The sequence below is a fragment of the Eptatretus burgeri genome, chromosome 12 (assembly GCF_056783735.1).
Source record: "Eptatretus burgeri isolate ZD-2024b chromosome 12, Ebu_testis_v1, whole genome shotgun sequence".
In the NCBI taxonomy this organism is placed as follows: Eukaryota; Metazoa; Chordata; class Myxini; order Myxiniformes; family Myxinidae; genus Eptatretus; species Eptatretus burgeri.
This window is the reverse complement of record NC_140972.1, coordinates 33,721,607-33,746,273: the sequence shown is the minus strand read 5'-3', so window position 1 is coordinate 33,746,273 and position 24,667 is coordinate 33,721,607. Positions and strand designations below refer to the sequence as shown.

The window sequence follows — 24,667 nt, the reverse complement described above, 5'->3', positions numbered from 1 at the left end:
TGAGCTTGAGAGGACGGTGGTTCAAACCCCAGCCGAGTCATAGCAAAGACTTTAACAATGGTACGTGCTGCTTCCTTGCTTGATGCTGAGCATTTAAAAAGGATACAGCATGAACAAACAACAATAGGTTGGCAACAATTGCATGGGCTTGATGGGCCAAATGGCCTCCTCCTGTGTTGAAGTTACATGTAAGGAACTCACTCTTTATATTATACTCGACGACCCGTGAACCCATTGGGTTCCCGTTGTGACAGCGGTTGATGAAAAAAAAAATCATTTCAAGAAAAAAAAAAGATAGCTCCACTGAACTATTCCACTGAGGTTGTTTGCATTGATCAAATACTCCCGAAGAGTACTTAACTGAATCGGGAGTTGATTTTTTAATAATTTTTTCCATTGCCCGATTTGAACGAAACTTGATACTGCGCGTCAATGTAAAAAAAAAACTAGCATCCGTTGAAGACAAAGTCTTCGATATCCCCTGCCATAGTAAATGAGGATTAACAAACTTATATTCCCGAAGCGTGTGCAATATGTATGTGAAGTTTCCCCTTGATCTGACCAGCCGTTCTGGAGATGTTTGCGGGTTTTAGGGTAAATTCAATATGGCCGCCAAACCATGTGACCTATCAATTAAAAATTAACAAACTTCTGAAAGGATGTCTTGGGGAAAGCGTGTGTGAAATTTTGCCTCAATCTGTCCAGCCGTTCTTGAGAAGAAGATTTTTAAAATTTATTAATTTTCAATCCTAGATGGCTGATGAACCATGTGACCTATGACATCATAAATTTACATTCTGCCTCCAATCCTCCAGTAGAATACGTGTGTGAAGTTTCGTGTTAATCGGATGAGGTGTGTTTTTCTATCCAAGATGGCCACCAAACGATGTGACTTGTGACGTCATAATATTTTACGATGTATGCAGCCATGATGGAAGATGATGGTTGCAAATTTTTGCTTCGTTAGGCTATGTGATTCCAGAGAAAACATTATTTAATATTTTTCTTGAATCCAACATGGCTATCAAACCATCTGACCTATCAATTAGAAAATATCAAAAGGCACCAGTTCACCACTTGCTTGATATGTGTACCAAATTTCGCAAATATATCTTGAGGGGATTTGTAGTTAAGCTCCGGAAACATAATGTGACGGACGGACGGACGGACGAACGGAACCCATTTCAATATCCCACGCCAACTTTGTTGGTTGGCGAGGGATAAAAAACAGAGAAAAGAAAGTCAAAGAAATTATTGTGCGTAATCTTCTAAACACAATTTTATTAATTAATGAACACGGAAGTATTAGATCAAAATGGCTATGTTTATTTTATGCTGAAAAATAAATCGTTCTTTGTCTATACTAAATATTTGAGATTTTTTAATAAATCATTCAAGAAGAAAAAAAAAGATAGCTCCAGCGAACTATACCACTGAGGTTGTTTGCATTGATCAAATTTTCCCGAAGAATACTTGACTGAATTGGGAATTGATTTTTTTATAATTTTTTTCATTTCCTGATTTGAACGAAACTTGATACTGCACACCGCAGGAGAATGGTCAGTAAGGTGGGCCGAAAATTTTTGCGCTATCGTGTACTGTTTTGGTTGTATTTCGGGAACATACATACATACATACATACAAGATGAGAGTTTTAGTAATATATAGATTATACGAGCAGAGTACCTGCCCTACAGGTGATCTTGTTCCAAGCATGCAACACATTCTTCTGATGCATACCTTTATTCTGGCGGTGTATAGGCAACTGACAGCTCTGTGTACACAAAAAAACCCCCAGGTTATGTGAAAAAGCAAAAAAATACCTACACCTTATAATTCAAAACACCTCACTGCACTGGAAAACGTGTGGACAGGAATACTGCACTGTAAAATGTGGAGACTTGTAATACCCTCCCCCACCTGGAGGTGGCGCTACACGATACACATTTACATAGAGAATTTGTGTCCCACCCCTTAAGACCACTGGCAAAGACAAAACACCCCGATACATTAATTGGGGTCATTCTGATCCTATGTAGTAAGTCTGGATGCAATCAGCCCAGAACTGCGGGAGGAGTAGCGCGACAAACAAATACACACACACAAACACCTGTCCGTGAATTATCGTAACAATATTATATTTTATTATATTTATTGCTCTCCCCTCCTGTATCACACTCACAACTTCATACATTTATCACCTTCAATATTTATTTAACATTAATTTTACCAATGGGATATCTATCAAAAGTCCTGAAATGAGAAAAAATATAAAGGTCGTAAAATGGACCACCCACGATTAAACTGAGTTTCTAGGCCTGTTGCTCTCACATCACAGAAAGGTTGTTTGCCTCTCTGTGTTCTACCGCCTCCTTTTAGGTCTTGCACCCTCTGCCCTCTCTTGGCTCTGTCCATCCCAGGTTTTTGCAGGGCGCACACGGTCTGCCAGTAACCCTCTTCTTGTTAAAATCCCCAAATCCAGGCTCACTGCTTATATTATTACCTTCACTCATTTGTTCCTCTTTTCTCTCACCTGTGGAATCAGATTCCCCTGTCTGTTCAGTCACATTCTTCCCTCAGGGCTCCAAGACAGCTGTTCACCACTACCTCAGGTCATCCTCCAGCTATACTCATGATCTCTTCTACCCCAAATTACCCCATTCCAAAGAACTCCCCTTCTCCAGATTATTGGGATTTTCCACCCTTTCCTTGACCTCTTTTTGTATGTTAGTTGTCGGTTGGTTTGTTATCTCGGCCACCGAAAGTGAAGAAGGTTATGTTTTTACCCCCTCTCTATCTATGCCTGGTGTTGGCTTAATGGTGAGGGTGGCTGGCGTATCCTAGGATCCTGAGTTCAAATCCCACTCAGCCATTGAATTAATACCAAGTGGGGTTAACTCGGCCTGCCATCCTTCCAAGGTCTGCAAAATTATTGTGCAAAAGGATTGTGCCCAATAGCCAAGGAGACTGCTTAAGCAGCACCAACGCTCTGCACAAAGTATGGTCCCAATCTCCTCCTCCTCTTTGTCTGTCTGTTTGTGTGCAGGATATCTCTAAAAGTTGTGAACAGATCTGGATGAAATTGGGTAGACAGGTTGGGTGTGTGACAAGGATGAACTGATTAGATTTTGGTGAAGATCCGGATCCAGATCCGACCACTATAATTTTTTTAGTGATTCTTCACCTTTGAGAGATAGGGCCAAAATGATACATAGCACGATATTTCAAAAAGTTGTGGACACATTGGGTGTGCGACAAGGAAAAACTGATTCAATTTTGGTGAAGTTCCAAATCTGGATCCGAAAATTTTATTGATTCTTCACCATTGAGAAATGGGGTGAAACTAATATATAGCACGATATCTCAAAAAGTTGTGGAACGACAAAAAAAGTTGTGGAAAAAAAAAAACGACACTGCCAAGGAACGTACCGGCTAAAAGAACAGATTGTTGGGAATAAAGTCCTGGCTAGGCTAGGATACGGACCATGCTGGATCAATGCAAAAAAAGACAACGAGCTGGGAACATTTCTACATAAGCATTTATTAACAGGCAGGTGAGGAAAAGCATGTGGCACAGTGAATGTAGTTTGTTGTTGTGTGTAAGCAGGAATAGAAAGAAATGTGTGGTGCGACAACAAAGCAAGCAACTTACAAAGCAAACACAGAGCAGACTCATACCGATATATCTTCTGCAATCTTAACTTAAAGCTAGGACTGGCACCATTACACACACACACACACACCGATAAAGAGGAATTAATTAGCAGAAAGGAGAGGAGATGAGACTCACGGTCTCGTAATACCTTGCACGGTTGACCCCACGCTACCCAGTACATTTTTGAGGGGACACACCGCTGAACGATCCCTCCTTGAGAGTTGGCGCATCTTCTCCTGCCTGGTTACGGTGCCTGTGCAGCGCGTGCGGTCCGTGAGAAAGGGCGAGGCCATCTGGCATGAGGGAGGACATTAGGTGGAGCCAGGTGAGTGGGTTGTCCAGCGGCGAGAGGCAGGCGGAAAAGCTGGGTGGGTGGAGCTAGCGGCGAGAGGCAGGCAGAGAAGGTGGGTGGGTGGAGCCAGCAGAGAAAGCAGGGCAACAGGCGCATGCAGAGATCGATCCAAGGAAGAGGACGACTACGGACGGCTTCACAATTCATCCTTTATAAGATCCATCGTCCGTGGTGGGGGCGACAACCCAAAACGATGCGGCGTCACCCGAATTGTGCACTCCCATTGGACCCCAGCTACCGTGCGACCCGGCCGCCATTGCCGGAAGTGGCCTTACTTTACATCCGGCGAGACATCGCCGAGCTGTGGAATTGTTTTGCTCCAAACACCGCGATATGAATCGCCTTGCACCGAACTCCTGGACCATACTCTGGCGACTGGCTGAGGGCCGCGTCAGCCCCGCATGCTCACTCCGCCACCCCCAGCACGCTGCGATTGGCGCTGGTCAATGCACTTGCTTCATCCGTATGCCATGCGGTCCGAGCGATTCGGGCCGTACAGTATGTCTCCACTTGCTGGCAGCTGCATCGAGGCGAAGGTGCAGGAAGATATTGGTGGCCGAGGTGGCGAGCGAAGGTCGATGGTAAGATGCCATTGTAATCAGCGCGCAGACCCGAATGAAGTGGTGCGCTATGCGTGCCCCATACAGTGCGATGGTAAATATCACGGGGCTGTGTGCAGGTCCGCTATCGTGCATGCGGTTGTTTGTCACAGTGGTGAGGCAGATGCTTGAGCACGATGCCAGCCCTGATCTGTCATGGATTGAAGGAAAGGATTGGATATAATTATTAGATACAGGTTTGGGTTGAAAAGAGCGTGCCGCACGCGTCCTGTACAGCGTTGGGATTTAATGTATGGTTCTACTATTCTCCTAGACACAGGATTCTTGTAGCAAAGGATTTTTCCATCGTGTGGTTGATGCTTCTTTTTGCCTCCGTGAGGACATTCATACGTGCCATGCGCGGCGGCTTCACTGATGGCGGAAAGGAAGAAAGAGATTTCATCAGACTTAACTATGAGACCCACACAATGCACTTCGTCCCGTTTACCTTTCAGACATGAGGGAAAGGTCTAACTGCACGTATATGAATGAAATAACTGTCTGGGGATCACTGTATGTTGGGTGCCATTGCCTTAGAGGCATGCGGTTTCCAGAACCGCAACAATATATAGCATGATATTTCAAAAATTGATTGGGCCCTATATGTTCTTGTGAATCAGGCATTACGTGGCAGAGGTATGCGCTCTACCGAGTGCCCTTCTCGTTTCTTTTCTGTTTAATCCCCTCCTTCCCCTTCCTCTTCTTGCTGTTTCATTCAGCTTGTATGCAGCTTGTTCACCCCCATGTGTCCTTCTCCCCCCTCCTTTTGATCTCACCTCTCCTCTGCTGTTGGTGTTTTCCCCTTTCCATTTTGTTCCATTAAATTCTGCTCTAGCTCTTCCATGATCATTGACCATGTATACATATTTATACAAAATAATAATAATAATAATAATAATAACAACAACTAGAACTGCCACTTTATAACTGCTGGCAGTGATGACCGGGTACCCAGACGTCCGCCTTTGATACAACATGAGTGAAATGAAAGCGAGAGAAGAACCTTCAGAGTGTAGGCTTTATTCCATTTGATTGAAGCCGCTTCTACGGGCACACCAGGGGATACAGGTGCAACTAGGAGTACATAAGCAGCAATGTATACATGTGCAATTGATCTCCGCAAAATAAATCAGCATAAGCACGGAGTCCGATATACTCTCAATTCTCACCATTCAACGAGCACAAGTGAACCGCCGCCGTAAATGACAATGCCCCTGGGACAATCACCTCGTCCGTGCGGAGACTTGGCTTTATCTATCCCGTGTGTGCGTCGCGCGACATGTGATCACGCGTCACGTCCTTCAATTCACCACATTCTCCCCGTCTTTAAAATGTAACTAGAGGCCCAACTAACGCACCATGATTACTTCAGCACTATAGGAGTATACATTTCAAGCAACGCGAACTATTTAAACTACAGAAGCATACATGCCAAGCAGTGAGGATTATTTTGAGTTGTAGGAGCATGGTAATGAGCATCGATATATGATATAATGAGCATCGAGGATGCCGATAATCCCCTTTACAGATCGAGTCGGCGAGGGGGTTTTATCCGTCGACCTCTCCGGGAGTAAATGGCGGTTTCACTTGAGGGAGGCTTCCGATCCTCTTGGTGAGCCTCGACTCGTGCCGGGGATGACTCCTCGATCGCTCTCGGGTGGAACGCGGCAGCTCCGTCGCCACCGTTCCCGGGTGGAGTTCCTGGGGGGGGGAACACCTGGGGAGGGGATGTCAGAGGGAGGAGTGCCAGATGGTGGTGTACATGCGGGAGGAGTACCTGAGGGAGCCAAATGGCGAACCGACACAGTGGTCTCCCTGCCATCAGGGAGTCTGACATGAGCATACTCTGGATTAGTATCGATGAGTTCGACCCCCTCCACCATGGGTTCATACTTGCTTTGTCGTACCGGGCGTTTCATGAACACTGTTCCGGGATGGGTTAGCCAGTTGGGCACCGTTTGGCCGTCAACATAACGTCGCTGGTGAGTAAACATTCGTTCGTGAGGAGTTGCATTGGTGGACGTGCAGAGCAAAGAGCGTATGGAATTCAGAGCGTCGAGAAGGGTAACCTCCCATTGCCCGGGGCCCAGTCCTCTCGATTTCAGCGCCAGGGTTACGGCTTTCCAAATGACTCCGTTATACCGTTCCACCTGCCCATTACCCTGTGGGTTGTAACCCGTCGTTCGACTAGTTGCTATGCCGTGCTCTAATAGGAACTGTTTTAGCCCGGCCGACATGAAACACGGACCTCTGTCTGAATGTAGGTACGAAGGTTTCCCAAACATAGCGAAGAGGTCAGACAGACATTTCACGACAGTGCCCGAGGTCATATCCGAGCACGGAAATGCGAAAGGGAACCTTGAGTATTCATCAACAACAGTGAATATGTATCTGTTGGCTGTCTCGGTCGGCAGGGGCCCTTTGAAGTCGATATTTAGTCTCTCGAAGGGAGAAGTGGCCTTGATCAACCTGCCAGAAGCCGCGCCATAGAATCTGGGTTTTAGTTCAGCACAAACAGGGCATGAAGCATTCATTTGTTTAATATCTTCGATAGAATAGGGAAGGTTTTGTCTGCGCACGAAATGTGCCATTCTGGTTACCCCCGGGTGGCAAAGAGACACATGTCGGTCTTGCAAAGCCCGACTGATTGTCGCCGAACAGTAGACCCGAGAGAAGGTATCTGCAGCAGGGTTTTCCCTCCCGGGCCGGTAAACAATGTCGTAACTATAGCAAGCTAGGTCTATCCGCCATCTCATAATTTTTTCATTCTTAATTTTCCCGTTATTTTTCCCATCAAACATGAATGCAACGGATCGCTGGTCCGTGACGAGCGTGAAGTGGTTTCCCAGTAAATAGTGTCTCCATTTACGTAGGGCTTCGACAATAGCGTACGCTTCCTTCTCTATTGCTGAGTGTCTCTGCTCGCTTCCAGAGAGAGTTCTCGCCAAGAACGCGACGGGTCGCCCAGACTGATTGAGCGTCGCAGCTATCGCGTGATCAGAAGCATCCGTTTCCACCACGAAGGGCACCGAGCTGTCGATCGATAATACCACGGAATTACTGATATCATCTTTGAGGCTGTGGAAAGCTTTTACAACAGCGGCATCTGGTGGGAAGTTTTTGCAATGCACTAGGGGATGTATTTTCTCGGAGTATTGGGAGATCCATCTCGCATAGTAAGCGAACATGCCTATCACCCGGCGCATTGTCTGCAGGTCCTGAGGTGGGGGTAGCTCACGAAGTGGGCGCAATCGTTCAGGATCGGGCTTAATCGTGCCGTCGGCTATTGTGTAGCCGAGAAGGTCAATTGACCTTGCCGAGAATACGCATTTCTCGTAGTTGAGGGTCAGATTATATTTTCTAGCAATGCTCAAGAATCTGTCCAGATTCATATCATGTTCCCCCTGATCCTTACCGCACACCGTAACATTGTCCACGTAAACAAAAGTGTCTTTGAGGTTTTCATCCGAGATGATGTCGTCCATAACTCGTTGGAAGCAAGCTACTCCATTCGTGACACCGAACGGAATCCTCCTGAATTGGTAGAGGCGTCTACCTGCCTGGAACGCGGTGTAAGGTTTGTCTTCCTCTCGGATGGGAATTTGATGATAGGCACTTCGCAAATCGATGGTGCTGAATATTTTATAATTGGCCACGTGTTCGACCATCTCGTCTATGCGTGGCAAAGGGTAGGCATCGAGTTGGGTGAAACAATTGACCGTTTGAGAGTAATCGACAACCATTCGTTTCTTATGGTTCTGGTTGGTGGTGACCAACACCTGTGCGCGCCATGGCGAATCGCTCGGTTCTATAATTCCTTCTTCCAGTAATCGCTTGGTCTCTGAAGTGATGAAGTTCATATCAGCAGTGGTATATCGTCGCGATTTGATCGCTATCGGTTTGCAGTCCGGCGACAAGTTAGCAAACAGCAGGGGGGACGTTACCTCTGCGGTGGTCAGAGCATTTAAAATTAGACGAGGTTTGCTTCCTCCAAAGGGTATTTCGATGCTCGTGTGCTGCTTGAGGACATTATGACCCAGAATTACGTCTGCGCATAAATCACGAAGCACCAGTACCCTTACATCCCGATGCGTGTACCCTTTTACGTCCAATTCAACATTGCAGTACCCTCGTACGCGGGACTGTAGTGATGTGGCGGCCATGCATACCGTATTGTCTGTCGGGTGGATCTTCCATTTCCTGCCCTTCGCTAGTGAGCTGTTGACGAAACTCTCAGAGCTACCGGTACCAATCAGAGCTTCAGCCATATGCCCGTTAATTCGTACGTTGATGATAGCCTTGGATAGATTCCCCGGTGAGGCTGCAGTTAGTTTCTTTTGTGAGTAGAGAGCCGCAGAATTGGGTTTATTTCTCCTTAGAGTAGATTTACATACCCTGGCATAATGCCCTTTCTTGTCACAATTCATGCATGTGGCATCTCTGGCGGTGCATTTGTTGCGGGGGGTGTCTTTTGTACCCACAAAAGAAGCATTTACCAACCGAAGTAGTTGCTGAGGAGTTTGACGAGGTCTGGATATCCGATTCCTCGGGTTTTTCTCCATCCTCTGTGTCAGGGGTGCCCTTTGGGGTTCCTTGAGTTTCCACCGTAGCGGCGTTCATTAGCAGCATCGGTGTCCCATATGATTCAGATTGCTGCTGAGCCGTATCCATTGCTCGAGCCTGGTCGGCTACCTTTTCAAGAGTGGGTTGCGCTTTCTCCAGTAAGCGTTGCCGTATGTGGGCTGATCTGAGCCCTTGGATGAACGCTTCTCTGGTCGCTTCATCTCGGTGTTCCTCGGCGGTTACGGCCCGGAAACTGCAGTCTTTTCCCAACTGCCTCAGAGCTTGCAGGAACTGATCGATGGTCTCCCCGGCTGCTTGCTTGCATGCGTTGAGAAGATGTCGTATGTACACCTCGTTCTTGCGCTTCACGTAGAGCGCCTGCAGCACGTCGATCGCTGCATCGTAGGTGTCGCACTCCGAGGAGAGCCTGAATACACTGGGCGAGACATGATTCACAAGGGCGGCCAATTTGTCGGCTCCCTCTTCGATGATTGTCAGATAGTGTGAGAAGGAACGGAACCAATGCGACCATTTCATTTCCGAGTCAGTCGCGTTTGGGTCAGCGTCGAACCTCTCTGGTTTGTAGATCTTGTCCATCGTCGGTTGAGAGAGCCGAGAAAACCAAATGGAATAAATTGAAATGAAAGCGAGAGAAGAACCTTCAGAGTGTAGGCTTTATTCCATTTGATTGAAGCCGCTTCTACGGGCACATCAGGGGATACAGGTGCAGCTAGGAGTACATAAGCAGCAATGTATACATGTGCAATTGATCACCGCAAAATAAATCAGCATAAGCACGGAGTCCGATATACTCTCAATTCTCACCATTCAACGAGCACCAAGTGAACCGCCGCCGTAAATGACAATGCCCCTGGGACAATCACCCCGTCCGTGCGGAGACTTGGCTTTATCTATCCCGTGTGCACGTCGCGCGACATGTGATCACGCGTCACGTCCTTCAATTCACCACAATGAGACTTAAATGACAGTCGCAAAGTTTCCCTTCGATAGCATAAGTGGTTGCAGAGAAAACATTCTTTAATAGTGATACAAATGCAGCCTTGCTTCGATACAGCGCGGGACTGACAAGTTATGAACCGGGTAGCACAAAGTGTTCAATCTAGTTCTTTTCAGTTAGCCCTTTTTCCTGGGGACATTGTCGGTATCAATTAAATTGCTATTCCTGTTCCCTCAAACGCACTCAGGTGCAGCCAAGTGAGCCTTCTGGAAAAAAAACAAAAATCTAAAAGTTCTCAGATTCAAATAATTAAATAATTCTGGCTGCCAAACCGTGTGGCTGATCGGATTGAAATTTCAAACCCACGTTTCACATGTCGGCTAAATTATAATTGTGAAGTTTCGCATATATAGAGGCAGCGGTTCCAGAGTAAACATTAATTAATATTTATCCTTCAATCCAACATGGCTGCCAAACCATGTGACCTATCAATTAGAAATTAGCAAACTTGTATTCACTGCTCGTGTGCAATACGTCTGAAGTTTTCCCTTGATCTAACAAGCCGTTCTGGAGAAGAGGATGTTTGAAGGTTTTAGGGTAAATTCAATATGGCCACCAAACCATGTGACCTATCAATTTGAAATTAACAAACTTGTGAAAGGATGTCTTGGGGAAAGTGTGTGTGAATTTTTGCCTCAATCTGTCCAGCCGTCTGGAAAAGAAGATTTTTTTTTAATTTATTAATTTTCAATCCAAGATAGCTGACGAACCATGTGATCTATGACGTCATAAATTTATATTCTGCTTCCAATCGTGTAGTGGAATACATGTGTGAAGGTTTGTGTTTTTTTGTTTGTTTGTTTTTGTATACCTTGTCGAGGCTCGTGTGAGAGCTAACACACAACGCACATCAAGGGGGCATGAGACAGGAGGGGAGGGAGTGGGAAGGACAAAACAGTGGGGAACAGAGACATTTGGAGATCTGTGGAAGGGAGAGGGATGGGACGGGGAACATGGGCAATAGAAGATGGACATTACAGGGACTTTCAGGAAGGAAAGCAGGGGAATGAAGGAGGTGGGCTTGGGTGGATTATCGAGGGTAGAAAAGATCAAGGATTTGGATGGGGGGGGGGTGATAAGAGGTGGTGGTGAACAGCTGTTTTGAAGGCCTGGAGGGAAGAATGGGAATGAATAGAGTGAGGGAGTTTATTTCAAAGGCGGGAAAAAAGAGGAATGAAAGAGTGAAGGTGAGCAGCGATTTGTGATTTTGGTAGTTTTACCAGAAGGGGGTTGTTGGCGGACCTTGAGCGCCCTTGCGGAAATGTGGTGGGGTCAAATCGCAGAGAGAGAGCGGGGGGGGGGCGAGGCTGGAGAGGAGACGGTAGAAGACAGAAAGACCACCGACCATCCTGCGGTGATTGAGTGAGAGCCCCATGGTGGCCCATTTATCGGACAAGGTGCGTTTTCTTTTCTATCCAAGACAGCCGCCAAACCATGTGACATGTGATGTCATAATTGTTAACGTCTATGCAGGCATGGGGGTAGATTATAGTAGTCAAGTTTTGCTTCGATAGGTTATGTGGTTCCAGAGAAAACATTATTTAATATAATTCTTGAATCCAACATGGCTGCCAAACCATGTGACCTATCTGTGCTGTGTCACGTGATTGGGTTTTCGTATATCATGCCTCGCCCGCTAGGGGTGGCAGGAATGTGCTTCTGGTCGCGCAATAAAGCGGAGTTGATGCTGGCACGCTTGCGTCTCGTGTTCCACTGCACCTCGTACACTCTAGTTGGCGACGAGGATGGTTGAAAACAGACATGTGCCCGTTTTCGTCGGAGACGACTTCGGATTGTTTTCAGAACAATTGGAATGCTATTTCCATGCGAATAATGTGGTCGACGAGAGCAAACAGAAGTCGATCTTACTCGCTTCGCTTTCGGCGGAGCATTATCGACTACTGCGTGATTTGGTGGCGCCGGACAAGCCCCGTGATGACGGGCTGTCGTTTCGGGACATTGTGGAGAAGATGAAAGCACACATGGCGCCGGAGAAGTCATTACAGCTCACTCGATACCAGTTCGATCGCCTCTCGAAAGGGGCAGATGAACGCGTCGCTGATTTCGTGGCGCGGATTAAGCATTCTTCCGTGGCATGCAAGTTCACGGCGGGGGAGCGTCCAACTCGGCTCAGAGATCGTTTTATTGCTGGTTTACAAGATGCGAAGATGGTTTCGGTGGTTCTACGGCTGAAGGGTGAAGCCATTACATTCGACTCGGCAGTCAGCACGGCTCCAGCGGTCGAGCAGACTCGCGGAGATGTTCGAGCCATCACCAGCCATGCGGGGTCGCGAGCACCCCGGGACGCGCGCTCGACCTTCGATGCGGGTCGGACGTCGCCGCGCGGCCGCACGTGCGGCGAGGTGACCCCGCGGACTTGTTTGGGATGCGGAGGTCGACACCTGCGCCGTGCGTGCCCGTATAAAGGCACCGTGTGTTTGAATTGTCACAAGGTGGGTCATCTGAAGCGTGTGTGCCGTGGGGCGCCGGCCACCGTTAAGGTCATGGACGGCGATGTGCGAGGCGACCCGGGGCGGAACCGGCGGCCGTTGATGGGCCTGTTTTCAATTGGCCCGGCGGCGGCACGCCCGATGACGGTGGAAGTCGAAGTGAACAAAACGCCGATCACGTTCCAGGTCGATACGGGAGTGGTTGTGTCGATCATCGGCGAACAGACCGCGCGTAGACTCAACGGCCTGAAGCTTATCAGGTCAAACCTCACGCTGTTCACGTACACCCGCGAGAAGATAACGCCAGTCGGGATGGCAGACGTGTCTGTGCGGTACCAAGGCCAGGTCGCCACGCTTCGGGTGTACGTTGTGTGGGGGAGGGGACCGTCTCTCCTCGGCCAAGATTGGCTGGCCCGCATCAGGCTAGACTGGGCCGCAGTTCACCTTGTGCAACCCGTGCCGAGCCGATGGGAAGATCAGTTGGAGAAGATTCTTCAGAGACATCAAGGTTTGTTTGGCGACGACCTTGGGAAACTCAAGGGCATGGAGGCAAAACTCTTTCTGAAGGAGGGGGTGGTTCCTCGGTTTTGTAAACCACGTCCGGTGCCGTATGCCCTGCGGGACAAGGTCAAGGGTGAACTGGATAGGCTGGAGGCCTGTGGAATGATCGAACGGGTGTCGTGCTCAGATTGGGCCACCCCGGTTGTCACGGTGCTGAAACGGAATGGAGACGTCCGATTGTGCGGGGACTTCAAATCCACGGTTAACCCGGGGCTCAGCGTGGAGCAATATCCACTGCCGTCAATCGATGAAATATATGCGCGATTGGCGGGGAGTCAATACTTCACGAAGCTAGACCTGCGTGATGCATATTTTCACCTGCCGATGGATCCCGGGAGTAGCGAGCTTTTGACAATCAACACGTGTCAAGGACTCTATCGATATACCCGACTCTGTTTTGGGATTGCTTCAGCCCCAGCTTTGTGGCAGAAAGCCATGGATCAGGTTTGCATTGGCCTGCCCGCTCAGACCTACCTGGACGATGTGCTCATTGCGGGGAACACGGCGGACGAGCATCTTGCGAACATTGCCCAAGTGCTGACAAAGCTAGAAGCGTGTGGCCTGCACTTGAACAGGGACAAGTGCGCGTTCTTCAAGCAGCGCTTGGAATACCTCAGGCACATCATCATGCCAGAGGGGCTGTTGAAAGGTCCTCGGAAGGTGGAAGCGATTCAACACATGCTACCGCCTGCACAGGCGTGCGACAGCTCTGCATATGGCATCGGGGCAGTGCTCTCCCACAGGATGGACGATGGTTCCGAGCGGCCTGTTTGTTTTGCATCCCGGACCCTGTCCGCAGCAGAGCGGGGATATGCCCAGATCGAGCGCGAGGCTCTCAGCCTCGTCTGGGGTGTGCGGAGGTTTCATCAATACCTGCTGGGGCGGCATTTCACTTTGCAGACGGATCACAAACCGCTTCAATTCATCCTGAGACCCGAACGCGGGGTGCCGGTGGTAGCGGCTGTGCGAATACAGCGGTTGTGTCTGTTTCTTAATGCTTACGATAATGATTTTAAGTTCCGAAGCACTGAGAAGCATGCTAACTGCAACGGGCTCTCACGCTTGCCATGTGCGGAGGGTCCAGCTGCATCTGAGTTGGCCGACCAGGTCGATGTGTTCGCACTGGGCCAGGTCCAAAGCTGGCCGGTCATGGCCAGACAGGTCGCGGTGGAATTGGCTCGTGATCCGGTGCTCGCCCGTGTCATCCAGGCGATTTCTACGGGGAATTGGAGCGATCTGCCTTCAACACCGGCATTTCAACCTTTCACGTCACGCGCATCGGAGCTGTCGCTGGTCCAACGGTGCGTTATGTGGGGGATGAGGACGGTGATTCCACCGAAGTTCAGGCAACGGTGTTTGGAAGAACTGCATGTCAGTCACCTTGGCATCGTGAAGACCAAGAGTCTTGCTCGTAGCCTGTTGTGGTGGCCGGGGTTGGACAAAGACATTGAGCATTTGGTTAAGCGTTGCGCCACGTGCCAAACAGATGCTGATAACCCGCATCGAGCTTCGGGACTATGGCCTGCGCCAGACAGAGCCTGGCAGAGGGTCCATGTAGATTTTGCGGGGCCGGTTAATGGCAAAATGTTTTTGATTGTGATCGATGCATTCTCTAAATGGCCGGAGGTTGCAGTAATGCAGCATACATCAGCAAACATTACAGTAGAAAAACTGCGGACGATCTTTGCTAATAAAGGGTTGCCGGAGATCCTGGTCTCTGATAATGGTCCGCAGTTCATCGCGGGTGTATTTGATGAGTTTATGCGCCAAAATGGTATTTGACATCTGAGGTCCGCACCGTATCATCCTGAGACGAATGGGCAAGCCGAGTCGTTTGTTAAGATGTTGAAACGGGCTTTGCGCAGGGGGCATGTTGCACCTGTGCAGGCGGTGGTCGATGTCTTTTTGCTCCATTACAGGAATGCAGTTCATCCTGTCACGGGTGATTCGCCTGCCATTCGTCTCTATGGACGGGCATTGCGGTCCAGACTGGATTTGCTGCGACCTGGAGGGTCAGGGAGTGTGGCGGTGTCGCGTCCGACGCGGCTGCGCGGCTTCGATGTGGGACAGCGTTTAATGGTGCGCGATTATTTCCACGGTTCCAAATGGGTGCCGGCTGTGGTCTCTGTGGTACTGGGACCGGTGAATTACATGGTGCGGACTGATGGTGGGGATGTGTGGAAGCGGCACGTGGACCAAATGCATGATCGCTGTTCAGCATCACCCCCCCCCCACACCTCCCCGGGCCGAACGATGTGGGACCCCCACCTGTAATGTCGCCGGCACCTGACATTGTATCGCCAGGGCCGGATGTGCTGACGCCCAAGGGGTCCTTGCCTGATGCTGTCCTACCCGGGGACGTCGGGCAGGCTGGTCCGTCGGGGGCGGTTGTTATTGCGGATGGCGCGAGTCCGGCGAGGGTGTCACCTCGACCGAGCCGGGAGGCGTCTGAGCCTGGACTCTCTGGCGGCGCGGCCCGTCCGAGGCGGGTCAGGGTGCGGCTGCGGTACTTGGAAGATTATGAGTGTTGATGGGTTTCAGGTGGTCATGTTATGATTGTCCTTTCATCATTTGACTTGTCATTTTATGAGGGGAGGAGTGTGCTGTGTCACGTGATTGGATTTTCGTATATCATGCCTCACCCGCTAGGGGTGGCAGGAATGTGCTTCTGGTCGCGCAATAAAGCGGAGTTGATGCTGGCACGCTTGCGTCTCGTGTTCCACTGCATCTCGTACACTCTACTATCAATTAGAAATTAACAAACTTATATTCACTACTCGTGTGCAATACGTTTGTGAAGTTTCCCCTTGATCTGACCAGCCGTTCTGGAGAAGATGTTTGAAGTTTTTCGGGTAAATTCAACATGGCCGCCAAACCATGTGACCTATCAATTAGAAATTTGATATCTGATTTTTCCTATGCAGCATTCTACTTGACGAATTATCACCGGAATACCGCTTCACTGATGACGTCACGAAAATCACCCCTCTTCCCCATTGGGAGGTCATTACAATGTATGAAGCGAAATATTTTTCCATTGCACCGTTTCAGAGTTACAGAGGTCCAAAATTTATCGTTTTTTTTCAAGATGGCGCCCGTACCACGTGACCTATGACGTCACAATTATCAATTGAATATGCTATCAAAAATGATACATACTATGGTGAAAATTTTGTGTCGATTGGACTTACCTTTCCTGAGAAAATAATTTTTAAAGCAAAAGAACCCGCAAGTTGCTGGCGGAAAAAGAATAAATAAGAAATAAACAGAAAAAAAAACAATAGGTTACCCAGCCCATTAGACTGGGTACCCTAATAATAACTAGAACGGAACTCAGTAGAGCATATACCTTCACCAGACTGATCAATTTACATTTTGTATCACACAGATAGGCCGGATATGGATCCAGACCTCCAAAATCGAATTGGCTTGTTCTTGTCACCTACCCAACTCATCCACCGAGTTTTGTCATAACTCGTCCACAACTTTTCAAAATATGCTACATGTTGTTGCAGTTTTGCGAAGCCAGCACTCCGCAAAGGCAATAGCACCCATCACATAGCAATCCTGAGACAGTTTTTTCGTTCGTATTTGTTCAGTTAGCCCTTCCATTATATATAGTGGGTATATAGGACAAGATGCGTTGCGTAGGGCTTTTAGTTAGATCTGCAATCCATTATTCTTTCATTAATTTTATTTACTTTATTTCACACACAAACCCCGTCGTGCATGCATACATGCCAGACCAGTGACACTACCAAGGGAGCTGCAGGAGGAAGGAATACCACTGCAGCTTCATTTGCAAATGTGCACTATTTCCCGTTCAAACTGTGTGCCATTAACCAACCAATGCCTTACCTCAGACCCTCACCACGATACTACAACGCCTCCTTAAAATATCCACAATGACCTACGCCCGACCTCTTCACCACAAATGCCACAACCGATACAACCACTCCAAACTCATCACCACAATCACCTCGACCGCTCCCAATACTTCAACGACTTTACCACAAATACCACAGCACTCCTCGCACCTCACTACAACTGCCGTCAGCTCACTGGACGTTCACAATAGTCATTGGAGATACCAGGAAATGGAGGACATAGGGGTGCCTGCGAGTCGGAACACTTCAGCATGTAGCTCAAGGCGGGAGTGTGCGCTGAAACTCATTCGGCTACGACTGGGTAGCCCTGGCACTCCGCTAAATGACAGCGCTCAAGTGGAGTCCAGCGCACGTTCGTGGCCAGAGAGCACTTCCAAAAACCTGCACCCCATATAAATCACAGAGCTCTGCTGCTTGACTCAGCCTTTGAGCAACTGAGGCCATTTTTGGCTCTGGAGTCTGGCAGGGCGGGGCTCCTTCTCGGGGTGGTGTTTACACACCAATGAAGATGTGTGGAAACGCCTACAGGGTGATTTATCCAATATTTGGCTCTTCCTTCACCTGGGCTCTATAAAAAGAGATGCAGAGAGCGAATCTGGGTCTTTGTCTTTCGGTCTTACCTTTTCTGAGCTGAACGAGAGTCGAGCTGAGATGACAGCATGAGAACGAGCCAGGCGAGCAGCACCAAGCCATTGCCGAGGAGTTGCCAGGTCATTGCCGGGTCATTCCTGGGTCATCAGCTCTCGGCTCCTGCCACATTCTGCAGCAATCGTCATTCGGACACATTTACAGACTTTTATACGCCATGTTAAGCTATCTTCTCATGCATCTTTCTCTCCCATCTGTTGTCTCATCCACTGTGGATGCATCACTGAGAGAGCATTACTGATTTGCACCTCTTCACACTTCCTCTTCCGAACCTCATCTGCATCACATTTGCATCATATTTTGCACTTCCCACTCACGCACCATAGATACCACAGTTTTCTTCCCTCCTACCCCTCCTCAGCAATTGGGTTGCGTATGATCGTCGACTGCACCATGTACAATGAGGTCGCTTCCACCTCAACTGCTTCTCTTTCTGGACTAACTCTACTTTCCTCGGGTGTACGTCTGCTGGGGTCTGTAATGTGTGGCATAATTTAAGATTGTAGAAGTTGACATCAGTTTAGCTCTGCTCTGTGTCCTCTTTTTATGTGAATAATTGCATTTCTTTTGCCGCACCCACAAATCCTTACTTTCCCTGCTGTATATACTTGGGAATAAAACCCCTTTATTATACCACACGACCTTTCCTTGCCCTTTCAAATGATAAATTGCTTATAAATGTACTGCTCCCACCGTGTTTGTCTTTTCCCCATTGGTCCAGCATGGTCTGCACATTAGTTTAGCCGGGAAGTTCTACCCCGCTAATTTTCTCTTGTTAGCCAGCGCACACTCACTGTACTGCTCGGCAGCAATACAGGTGTGCGCTGAGGGCACGAGGCCCCAATTGTTTTGGCCGTCCACAGGTAAGGTATCACACGAAGTAATGTAACCCTGTCCAGATTGGCAGTGCCAATCGGCGTTCGTGGTTGCTTGGCAACCTGCCGGTGCGTGGACTTATCTGTGCCCAGCAGCCTAAGGAACGGGCGTTCAGGAGGGACCCGAGTGCTTCCCCTCATGACGAGCCTCGAACCCCGAGTCCACAACAATATCGTTTTTGCCTCCATCTCTCAATGGTAAAGAATCACTTGTGAATATTTAAAAAAAAGTCTTATCAGGATTCGGATCTTCCCCAAAATCTAATCAATTTGTCCTCGTCACACCCCCAACCTGTCCACAAAGTTTCGGCTGAATCTGTCAACAACTTTTTAAGATATCTTCCTCTATAATAGTTTTTGGTCCTGTCTCTCAATGGTGAAGAATCACTTTTAAAAATTCCAGTATCCAGATCTATATCAGGATCTTCACCAAAATCTAATTAATTCTTCCTTGCCACACATCCAACTTGCCCACCAAATTTCATACGAATCTGTCCGCTAATTTTTGAAATACCCTGCACACAAAGAAACACAGGGATGAAAACATAACCTCCATCCATCACAGATGGTGGAGGTAATAATAACGAGTCCATGAAATACCAAAAGAACACCTTTTGCACTTAGACATATCTCATGTTCTTGGATGTTTTTGGTTTGCAATTGGATGCCTCAATCTGTCCTATTAGCAGTGGTTCACATAACTGGTACTCAGGTACTCATGCACGGTTAAAAAAAAAAAAAAACACGAAACGTGAACTTCAAAGATGCTCAACAAGCTCAAAAGCGTACTCACACAACAGAGGCTTTTGATTTTGATGGAAGCTTTTCTCATCTCTTGTAGATAAGATACTTCCGTGAAAATTCTGATACACTGTGATTTCAAAATTAAGTGTACAAAATTAAGTTTATAAATTATAACAATATAATTTATCAGCTGTTTTGTAAGTTTATAACTTTTAAGATTAAAAAAAAAGATCTAAGGAGAACGCACTAGCGAAGAGGAAGAAGGGGAGGCTGAGGAGCATCCCGAATGAAAAAAAGAGCGGTTTGCGAGTGTCTCGTCTGGAGTGAACGTTCTGAGCGACCACGAACAGAGGAGTAAGATGCATACAAAGCTGAAAGGAGCATTAAAAATCGGAGTAGCGATTGTGAAAGCAGACGAACGCGCTTGAAGCTGCCAAAAAAATTTCGTAAGTACCAAACCATTTCTGCTGGTACTCATTGGAGAACCTAATTTAAAAAAATGTGTGAACCCCTGGTTATTATGCAGTTATTTAAGGAAAGCTTACCTGTTCATCTTTACCCCTTTTAGGCCATGCTGATTGATTTTGAACCTCTACGTGCAACTGAGGTGTCCATGCCTCAGGGTGCAGTCTTTGTGATTGCCAGCAGCTGCGTGGAGATGAACAAGGCAGCGACTGCTCACTTCAACATCCGTGTGGCCGAGTGTCGCATCGCGGCAAAGGTTTGTACAGCAGTGCAAGTTCCTCGTGTTGGTTACAGAAAGAGAGAGAGAGATGAGGGTGGGGGTGGAATGTCAACCTACTCGAACAATAAACGGACACTTTGAAAACCTGTACTCAGCCGATGATGATGATGGGGTCCCTGGGGATGGGGTCCCTGGGATCACCAGGTGATATAGAGGGGAGACAGTTTAAAACGTAAATCTTCTGAAGACACAAAACTAGCGTTTCTATTGCAGTGGTGGATAAAAGTTTTGATTTGATAGAGGTTCAAGTTACTCTTGCCAAATCAGAAGAAGCGATTGCAATTAGCTCTAAATTTTCCCAACCAGTGTACCCTGATATCCTTTTGTTTTTGAATGATCAAAATGCATCTGAGTTAAGGTGTTTTATAATTAATCAGAATCTGGTTTCTTCTGCAATTGTTTGGTTCCAAACTTCAGTCATTCTCCCTGCAGCTTTGAAGTGGTAACTTACATTGCTGTGATTAACAGCTTTCGCTGGTGTTTGTCTGTGCTAGGTTCTTGCGAAAACCATGGGCTTGCGCTGGCAGGAGGTGGTAAAGTTGAAAGATGTACAGGTTGCACAGCAAGTCAGCACCATAGACATGCTGGAGATGGTTGAAAAGCATCTGCACCCCGAGCCATATAGCAGGCGTGAAATCTGCTCAGCTCTAGAACTGAGCAACACACAACTGGACTCCATGCTTCTCAGCCAAAACACCACACACGGTATGACCCCTGTATAGATATAGGACCCTCTGTGATATTATATGATCATTACAGAGTTCATATGGGTATTTCTGAGGGGTGGAGAGAAGGGGGTGAGTCAATGTATGACCCCTTTCCAGATTTGTTTTATGAGATCTTTCATTGTGCAGCTTAAACAACTGCTCCATACAAATTTATATTTTTGTTTAAAAATAAATTGGGTAAGGACAGAAAGGCAGAATTTCAAAATCCGATCACGGCAGAAAGCCATCACACCGAAGCAGACAACAAGGCAATGGAAAATGCTGAGAGCTCAAAACTACCAAAATTGATTTTGAAGTCATAATTTACAAGTAAAATTATTCGGAATGTTTATTGCTCCCATCATAATCTAAATATAATGGAGTAAGTGCATGTGATTATGTATGTATGTATGTATGTATGTATGTATGTATGTATGTATGTATGTATGTATGCATATCCGCTCTTCACCCATTGGTTGGACAGCTGACCTGACGTCACCCACAATTGTAACCTGGAATACTTAAACTAAGGTGCCCAAAGGACACTTAACATTAAGAGGACCCAGAGGACGCAAAAGACCTCAAGAACGCAAAAAACCCAGAGGACTCAAAAGACACAACAGGCCTATCATGGACCCATGGAAATTCTGCATCATATAAAATGTGACCAGGTCCCTAACCCCACACACACACCCACACACAATCCCATGTCCTTAACCCCCCTCCCAACTCTGACCTCTCCCTGCCTCCCCCCACCATCACACCCAAACTCTGTGCTCCCCTCCCCCTTTCTTCAAATCCTCAAACTCCCTCCCAACCCAATGTCCTCAACTCCCACCTCCTCAAAACCCTCAAACCCCTTAATCCCATCTCTGCCCTCCCTCCCCCAAGTCAACTCTGTCATTCCCTCCCCCTTTTTTCTTGAAGCCCTGAACTGCCCCAACTCCAAGTACTCAATCCCCCTTCCAACCCAAAGTCCTCAATCCCCCCTCCCCTTCCCAACATCTCAATCTCCCTCTTCCAACTCCAAGCACCCTCACCCCAACTCTCTGTCCTCCCCTCCCCATTTCTTAATGTTCTTAACAACGTTACACAAAGATACACAGGGAACTTTGGCATACGAGAAAGCTATTCGGCCTATCATGCCTGCGTTGTTCCTGTCCCCATTTGTTAAGAGCAATGTTAAAAACAAATAAAGATGGATCGTTAAATTCACAATCACTTCCCCCTTTCTTCCCTTATCCTCACTGTAATTCACGGACCAGTGTTTGTGTGTGTTTGTTTGTCTGTCACGCTACTACTCCTTCAGTTGTGGACCGATTCTATCCACACTTGCTGCATAGGATCAGCTTGGCCCCAATTAATGTATAGGGGTGTTTTTTGTTTTTAATCTTTGCTGGTCGTCTTGTGGAGAGGGGGGGAGGGGGAGGGACGCAAATTCTCCACGTAAATGTGCATAATGTAGCGCTGCCTCCAGGTGGGGGAGGGTATTACAAGTCTCCACCCTTCACAGTACAGTATCCCTGTCCCCACGTTTTCCAGTGCAGTGAGGTGTTTTGAATTGTAGCAGTAGGTATGTTTTTGCTTCATGCACATAACTTCATTGGTTATTTATTTATTTTGCCTACACATAGCTGTCAGTTGCCTAAACACCGCCCAAATAATGGTATGTGTCAGAAGAACGTGTTGCATGCTTGGAACAAGATCGCCCATAGGGCGGGTACTCTGCTAGAAATAATAACTAGAATGGCACTCGGAAGAGCGCATACCTCCACCAGGCTGAACAGCTTGCGTTTTGTCGCCAACTCATCGGCTGCATCTGGATCTCGACCTAAAAATCTAATCAGCTTGTTCTTGTCACCTTCACCAACTCATCTACAAAGTTTCATTGAATCCATCCACAACTCTTTGACAGACAAACAAGGGTGAAAATATAACCTCTGCCCACCAAAATAATAATAATAATAATAATAATAATAATAATAATAACAACAACAACTAGAGTGAAGTTGATGGCACACCATCACAAATCCCCACACTTCCCACCTAAAGCAAAGTTGAAAGATGGCAAAGATTCCCACCAGGAATGACCCAATATCAAATTTGGAGTTAAAACAAATTTGACCCCCATCACCCTGTCCCCACCCCTGCAGCATGAATTGGGCATCAAATCCAAAAACTCTTTTCATATTTCATGCGTCCTCCAATGTTGATTGCATTTGTACACTACAAAGTTTCACCAAAACAATGTTTGAAAATGTGCCCATAATTGCATATTTTGGTATTTGACCTTTTGATCCCATCACAGGGGGCAGGGCACAATGATACTGCTCTCACACCTTCTTGCCACGTGGTGATCATAACTACCAAGTTTCGTGGTAGTGTAATGTGCATAACGGTTTAGGAGGAGGTAGTGTAATGGATGGACAGACAGACAGACGGACAGACGGATGGACGGAACCGATTACAATATTCCCCCGTTTATTTTTTCAAAAAGCATGGGGATAATAATATGACTTCCCTTGCAAGGAACTTTGGTGCAGGAGGAGGCCATTTGGTCCATCGAATCCTGCACTATTATTACCAACTTTTGTTTGTTTGTCTGTGCTCTATCCTTTTTAAATGCTGAGCGTCGAGCAAGGAAGCAGCACGTACCATTTTTAAAGTCTTTGGAATGACAGTGCCCAGATTTGAACCGCGAACCTCCCAGACTCAGAGCAGACACTCCAACCACAAAACAACTGAGTCTGGTAAGTGGTGTCGTGGTTAGAGCACATATTGGTGCATTGGAGCACATAGCTCATCATGATGCTTGGATCCCAGGTTCAAATCCCCAACAAAATACTGATGTGTACATTGTCTACTTACATCCTTGTAATTTATGTCAATGTGTCCTTATTTGGTGTCCTTGTCTTTCATGCGATGTTGTCAAGCTCTTGTGCAAGTCTGAGATTGCTCTCGAAATAAATACAAAGAGGAACCTTTTACCTGCAATGAATATCGTGTTATACAGATTACCATTTGGTATTTGATAATTCAGACTCGTTGGACAGACTCGTCCTCACCTCACCTTTAACCCTCCTCCCTTCCAATTTGTTATCCCCACACCTTTTTGAAAAAAACGAAGGGATATTATAATCGGCTCCATCTATCTGTCTGTCCATCCATCTTTTCCTAAACGAAATGGTTGGGCAGAAATTCACCAAACTTGGTAGTTATGATCACCACATGTCAAGAAGGTGCAATAGCAATGCATGAAATGTAACTTTGCATATGCAATCATTGTTGGGGAACACATGAAATATAAATGGATTTTTGGGCTTTGATCCCTGGCTCATTCCCCAGGGGGTGGCGACTGGGGGTCACAGGGGTCAAAATGGGAGGGGGGGGAACAATAACCTCAAAATTTGATATTGGGTCATTCTTGGTGGAGCTTTTTGCCATCTTTCAACTTTGCTTTATGTTGGGAAGAGTGGGAATCTGCGGTGGCGCACCGTCGACTTCGCTCTCGTTTTATCTTGCATTGTATGAAATGTTTTCATTACTTTTGCTCCATAATTATAAAACTCTTGTACTTTAGATGAATATATATATATATATATATATATATATATATATATATATATATATATATATATATATATATATATATATATATATATATATATATATAGTGTTGTGGTTACCAAATTCGCAAACCACCATTCAGGTCCCTTAGGTGAGGTATCTCGGCAAGTGCATGTGTAGTTAGGCCCAAACCCGTTGTCTAGTGGGAATACATGTCATTTATGCGTGCTGCGACTCTTCAGGATAGCCGTTTTTCTTTTACTATCTTTATTTTGGACCAACCGCCATGATTACCA

The 24,667-nt window shown here is 47.0% G+C and overlaps 1 protein-coding gene across 5 annotated transcripts in view; it reads left to right on the top strand.

Moving 5' to 3' along the window:
• GALK2 (galactokinase 2) overlaps positions 1-24,667 on the top strand; it is a 73,882-nt gene that overhangs the window by 40,343 nt on the left and 8,872 nt on the right. For all 5 annotated transcript variants that reach the window (XM_085850076.1, XM_085850078.1, XM_085850080.1 and 2 more), the window contains 2 exons: positions 19,921-20,073; positions 20,592-20,802. In XM_085850076.1, the coding sequence (XP_085706202.1) occupies positions 19,921-20,073; positions 20,592-20,802 (364 nt within the window). The remainder of the gene's footprint in view (positions 1-19,920; positions 20,074-20,591; positions 20,803-24,667) is intronic.